This window comes from Panthera leo, chromosome B4 (genome assembly GCF_018350215.1).
Source record: "Panthera leo isolate Ple1 chromosome B4, P.leo_Ple1_pat1.1, whole genome shotgun sequence".
Taxonomy (NCBI): Eukaryota; Metazoa; Chordata; class Mammalia; order Carnivora; family Felidae; genus Panthera; species Panthera leo.
Genome location: NC_056685.1, coordinates 75,380,538 through 75,386,537, shown reverse-complemented (window position 1 = coordinate 75,386,537; position 6,000 = coordinate 75,380,538). Strand labels below are relative to the sequence as shown.

General features: G+C 38.4%; 1 protein-coding gene across 2 annotated transcripts in view; it reads left to right on the top strand.

The window, feature by feature from the left end:
* Nucleotides 1-261: 261 nt before the first annotated feature.
* CCNT1 (cyclin T1) overlaps nt 262-6,000 on the top strand; it is a 28,403-nt gene continuing 22,664 nt past the window's right edge. For both annotated transcript variants that reach the window (XM_042946386.1, XM_042946387.1), the window contains exons 1-2: nt 262-703; nt 2,486-2,567. In XM_042946386.1, the coding sequence (XP_042802320.1) occupies nt 543-703; nt 2,486-2,567 (243 nt within the window). In that variant the 5' untranslated portion in view covers nt 262-542. The remainder of the gene's footprint in view (nt 704-2,485; nt 2,568-6,000) is intronic.

Here is a 6,000-nt window from a genome sequence, read left to right as displayed (position 1 = left end):
TATGATAGGGTCACTCTTTTTGATTACTTTCTTCAGTTTTCGACAGTCTCACCTGTTTTCTGTCAAGTTCAGAATCGGCACCATTTTTATACCTCCACCTCCACCACAAACGAAATTCTCTGAAGAACCACCGAGGGGCGCGTGGGCGGGCGCCTACGCCCGCCACAACAGTTACCCCGCCACTTCTTCCACCACGCCAAGGCTAAACCCAGATCTCGCGGGAGGAGATGGGGTTTCAAACGAGAACTTCTAACCCCACCCTACCCCCAGGGGTCACATGACTGGCGCCTGCGTCCTAGACTCAAGGTCTTTCCTGGTTGCCTACTGGCTGTTAATTCGGCTACAGGCTGTCGTGAGGTCCATTCCGGAAGTAGACCCCTGATCTAGTCCTTCTTTGCGGAAGCCTGTCACAACCTAGCCGTCCATCCTCCAGCGGAAGTTCGTCACGTCGCGGTTGCCCCCGCACAGCGGATGTGTGTCGCCGCTTAGGTGACGCTGGGAAGTGCTTGCAGCCTCCGCCGCTGCCTTCTGGTTGAAGCACTATGGAGGGAGAGAGGAAGAACAACAACAAACGGTGGTATTTTACTCGAGAACAGCTGGAAAACAGCCCGTCCCGTCGTTTTGGCCTGGACCCAGATAAAGAACTTTCTTCTCGCCAGCAGGCGGCCAATCTGCTCCAGGACATGGGACAACGTCTTAACGTGTATCCTTGCGGCCTAGGCCTCCGGCCTTGGAGTCAGACCCGCCTAGCTCGGGCGTCCAGGCCTCAGGCTATGTCAGGGACGGAAGAGGGAACAGGGTAGGCAGGGGCTGAATGTCGAGGTGGTAGAACCTGCGTTGGGGCAGCCTCAAATTCAGTGTTTGCGCGAGGGAAGCGAAGCGGAGTTAATTTCCCGCTCGCTCACCAGTGCCATCAGCCTTGCTGGGAATTCGTATCCTTCGCAGTTTTGTGTTTTAACTAGCCTTTCCTAGTCCCTTTTCGTTGTGTTGTGGTCTCTTGGTCTGGTGACTTTCAGATTGTACTTTTCCGCTATGCCCTAAGGGTTTGGTAGAGGTTTCACTGTTGATGGCTGCCTCTTGAACTTAGTGTTTAAAGAGAGTTTTGAGAAATTCAAGACCTGAAGGGCTTATAAAGAAAGGGTGACCTAGAATTAATGCCCCAGCTTAGGTTCAAAATCCGTTCCTCCCAATTATTAGCTGTTTAGGAAACTTGTCAAATTCTTGGTTTTCTCGTCTGTAAAATGGAGTGTTACCCCTTGCATGTAGTTTCTGTGCCCAACACAATGCGTGGTATTTAGATTTTCAAATGGTAGCTACTGTTAAAACTATAGAATTCCAGAGGAAAGAAGGATGTCAGTTTCTGTTCGTAAGGATACAGACCCAAGGATCTAATGTTTTAAAAAAGCATTTAAATAAATAAGCACTTACAAATGTTGGGTTTTTAAATTACTCAGAGTTCTAATGTGTATTTTCTTTGCATTTCAAAGATCAGGTAACTTAATGACTTATTTCACTTGAAGTATTTTTGTTAGAAAATATACTCATTTTGTAACAGACAAAGCGTATATAGTTTTAAAGTCTGAGAGTGGAAAATTATTTCTGGGTGGATTAAGTGTGTTGGGTTAAGTGTGTTTCTGAGTGGATTAAGTGTGTTGCTGGCTGTAATGTTTGTGTCTTAAAGTTGTGCTCCTCTCAAAAGAAGTGTCCTCTTTGTTGCAGATATCCATTTTGTTTCCTAAGCATCAGTTCAGTACTAAGTTAAGCTTTTTTTTTGTTTTAAATTCTGTTTCCATACATTTAATCCTTTTTTATATGTGTGTTGTTGTTAAGGTTGTTGACGTCATGGGATGACGACCTTTTCTCTGAATAACAACCCACATTGTCTTCTGAGGGCTTTAGAAGTAAAGGCATTTAAGTTTTTTTCTTGTCAGTGAATGAATATAAAATCATTCCATAGTGTTTCTGGTCCAAGGGATCACCATATGAAAAGGCTTATTAGTTGCCAGAGACAAGTGGGAGTGGAAAGTTAATTTCTAGAGGTCAGAAGGTGAGGAGATAGTGGAGTCATACCTAGGGGCCGGATCACGGAAGATGTAATGTTGTAAGTCATGTGAAGAGATACCCTGAGCTAATGGATCACCACTGCAAGATTTTCAGGAGGCAAGTGACTGGTTTAGGTCTTACGTAAATTTTTTATATCCTTCTTGATCCCCACGTGCTAAGAAGCTTGCTTGTGTATCAATTTAGCATATTGTTATATTGAATATCTGTTGTATGTATGTAAGGCATTATGTTAGGTGTCAATTGGTGGTTAATAACTTGGTGAAAGAAAACAGATTTGCTCTTTAATTTGGAAAATTATGTATGATTTTCCTTTAGAAGCATGTATTGTGCATGGCTGCATGGTCCTTTTGGGAGGATATACAGGTTGTATTTTCGGGAATCGTGCTGCCAGTCTGTTTTGGGGCCTTAACGAACATTTTAGCTCACAATTGACTATCAACACTGCTATAGTATACATGCATCGATTCTACATGATTCAGTCCTTTACACAGTTCCATCGAAATGTAAGTCTTTTTTTGTATGTGTAATCCTTTCGTGATCGATTCCAACATGTGTGTGTGTTTGTGATCTTTGTTGGTGAACTGGGATTTCAATGGGATCATTATGTGCCACACTGAATCCAGTTCTTCCAATTTTCCTGCTTAGGTAGTTATTTGGTAGGCTTAGTGTATCCTTAGAATAGGTGGATTCTCTATAAAAAGATTATTGAACACTTAAACTTAGCATTTTGGGGATGGGAGAGGAGCATTAAAGGGGAAACAATGCTTAATTTCAGTGTAATTTTTGAAATACTAAATAATAATATAGTCACAGGAAAACAGGTGAACGTAAATGATTCAGTGACCAGTTGGGAAGGGAAGGCACATTATGTGATGACTGGGGGGTGACTTTTAAGACAGGAAAAAGAAAATAATAGTAATAAAGGGATTTTTTTTTTCTGGACAGAATTGTAAATAGTGCTATTTTCAGTTTTGATACCTGAAATGGTCCTATTTAACATTATTATAAGTGACTTGGAAGCGAGTGCATAGTGATTTCCCAGTTGCAGGTAAGACTATATTTGTTTAATAAAATCACAAGGTAATAGGGTTAAACCTGATGAATACTTCGTATGGATTTGTGAGTCAAATATTTCATCTTTTTTTTAAAGAAAGGTTATGTTTTGTGGAAAAGTTTTCAAGACTTGTCCTTAGGATGATAGCCTTGACCTCTTTTTTTTTTTTTTTTTTTTTTTAATGCCATAGAAAGAGAATCTGTGAAGCTAGCTATTGCTCCTGTAAGATATTGGCATACTCACAGGAAACCCTTTGGATCTGTGGATTAAGTGTTCCGAATTTTTGCCAATTATCCAGTCAGCTTGGCTTTGTCCTATCAGTAGACCTTTTACCTGCAACCATGCCCTACCTCTGATTGCAAGGAGCAAACTAAGACAGAGAAAAGCATTTATTGAGGGTATCTGATAGTTCTAGAATAGAAGGCAGTGTGGATAAAGAATGAAATTTGAAGACAAAGTCCATAGCTGTCTTGCCAATTCTAAAAGTTTTCTAAATGTCTTCTCTTTTATTATGGTAAAGTATATTTTTTCCTTATTTCCTATGTATTATACGCTTAGCAAGGACAGAGACTCACTTTTCTGTATATCCTCCAAAGCACCTTCAGTAAATTTGAATGAATATGACTTGATAATTATTCAATATAGAGAGACTCTAGTGGATGACACGACCTTTCCCAAAATCCAGTGACTTTAAATTTGGGATTGTTGTTTCTCTCTAGAGAATTGATTTTAGGCACATTTGAAAATTAACAGATCAAAAATATCACCTTTTAATATCTTAATTTTTAAGAGTTTACTTGTGATAAGTTGAAATTCAAATTATAAAGCACATCATACATTATTGTAGCATTGATATTTGTCCAGTCAAGCTGCCATGCATTTTTCATGTTATTATTTTTTTTTACCATTACAAAGGTAATAAATACTTATGGTAAAAATTAATATAGAAATGTATAATGTAGGGGTGCCTAGGTGACTCAGTCGGTTAAGGGTCTGACTCTTGATTTCAGGTCATGGTCTCACAGTTCATGAGATCAAGCCCCACATTGGGCTCACTGCTGGCAGTGTAGAGTCTGTTGGGATTCTCTCTCCCTGCCTCTTCCCCACTCGCACACTCTCCCTCTCTCTCAAAATAAATGAATAAACTTAAAAAAAAAAAGTAGGAAAGAAAGACATGTATAATGTGGAAAGTGAAAGCTCCTTTGTAATCCCACCCTCCGGAGGTAACCACTGATAAATGTTTTGTCATTTTGGGTCTTGGACATTTTTTTATAAATATACTAGTATTTATTTCTAGTAAAAAAATCATTTCTTACTATACTCTTATGCGAGTTGCTTTTATCAGTTAACTGTATATTCTATCTTTTTGTATTGGTTTTTCATTACAGTTGACTTTTGAACAGGGTGGGGATGGGGCACTGACCCCCACATAGTCAAAAATCCACATATAACTTTTGATTGCCCAAACACTTAACTAATAGCCTGCTGTTGACCAGAAGCCTTACCAATAACACAGTCAACACATCGTTTTTTGTGTGTGTTATATATACCATATCCTTACAATAAAATATGCTGGAGAAAAGAAAATACTAAAATCATGAGGAAGAGAAAATACATTTATAGTACTGGACTATATTTATAGAAAAAAACCCACATATAAGTGGACCCACACAGTTCAAACCCGTGGGTTTTTTTTGTTTGTTTTTTTGTTTGGTTTTTTTTTTTTTTTTTTAGTTTTTTTTTTAATGTTTGTTTATTTTTGAGAAAGAGACAGAGTGTGAATGGGGGAGGGGCAGAGAGAGGCAGAGACATCGAATCTGAAACAGGCTCCAGGCTCTGAGCACAGAGCCTGACACAGGGCTCGAACTCACAAACTGGGAGATCATGACCTGAGCCGAAGTCAGATGCTTAACCCATTGGGCCACCCAGGTGCCCCAAACCCCAAATGTGCCCCCAATGTGTTTTTGAGGGTCACTATACTTTAAATGGTCACATAGTATTTATTTGTGTAGTTACTATAATTTATGTCAGCTCCCTATTGGTAGATATTTGGGTTGTTTCTAGTTTATTAATTACAAATAGTGTTACATAAAATTGGTACATACATAGTATGTGACTTATGTGCTTGTTCTAATATAAATTCCTATAGGTGAATTGCTGTGTCCGGGAGACTGCATTTGAAAAATTTTTATGTCAGTTTGCCCTACTGAGATAATATCAGTATACATTGTTTCATTGTGCCAGTTTGCCCTACTGAAAGATTGTATCAGTATGCATTGTTTATAGCACTGTAAGAGAGGATCCTTTTCTCTGCTTCATCACAAATAACTTGTATTCATTACATCAGAACTTCTATTCATTACATCAGGAAATGCCAAGTTTTAACTACTTGTTGAGCACTTGGGATACAGTGGTGAACAAGATAGAGGTAGTCCTAAATTATTTTCTTAATTTACATTTCTTCAGTTAGTGAAGTTGAGTTTCTTACACCTATTGGTCATTGTTCTTATGAAATTGAAGAATTGACTAAAAATTGTTGATTCCCTTTGTCCCGCTTTTATCCTGATTTCCTAATTTATATGAGCTCTTATGTATTACAGCTGTATTTCACATGTTGTGGGTACTTTTCTCATTTTTCAGTGTTTTGGAGCCTAGAGCTCTTGCTTTTTAAACATTTGTTTTTTAAAAAAATTTATTGAAGTTGAACAGTAGAGCATAAAAATCTGAAGTGTGCAACTTGATTAATTTTTGCATTATTGTATTTTGCATCACTTATATCAAGATAAAATATATTTCAAACACCCTGGAAGATAGAGAGGTTGCCTTTCAATGGAAGTAAGTTTTATTTCTTTAGTGAACATGATTGAATGATTTATTTTTAC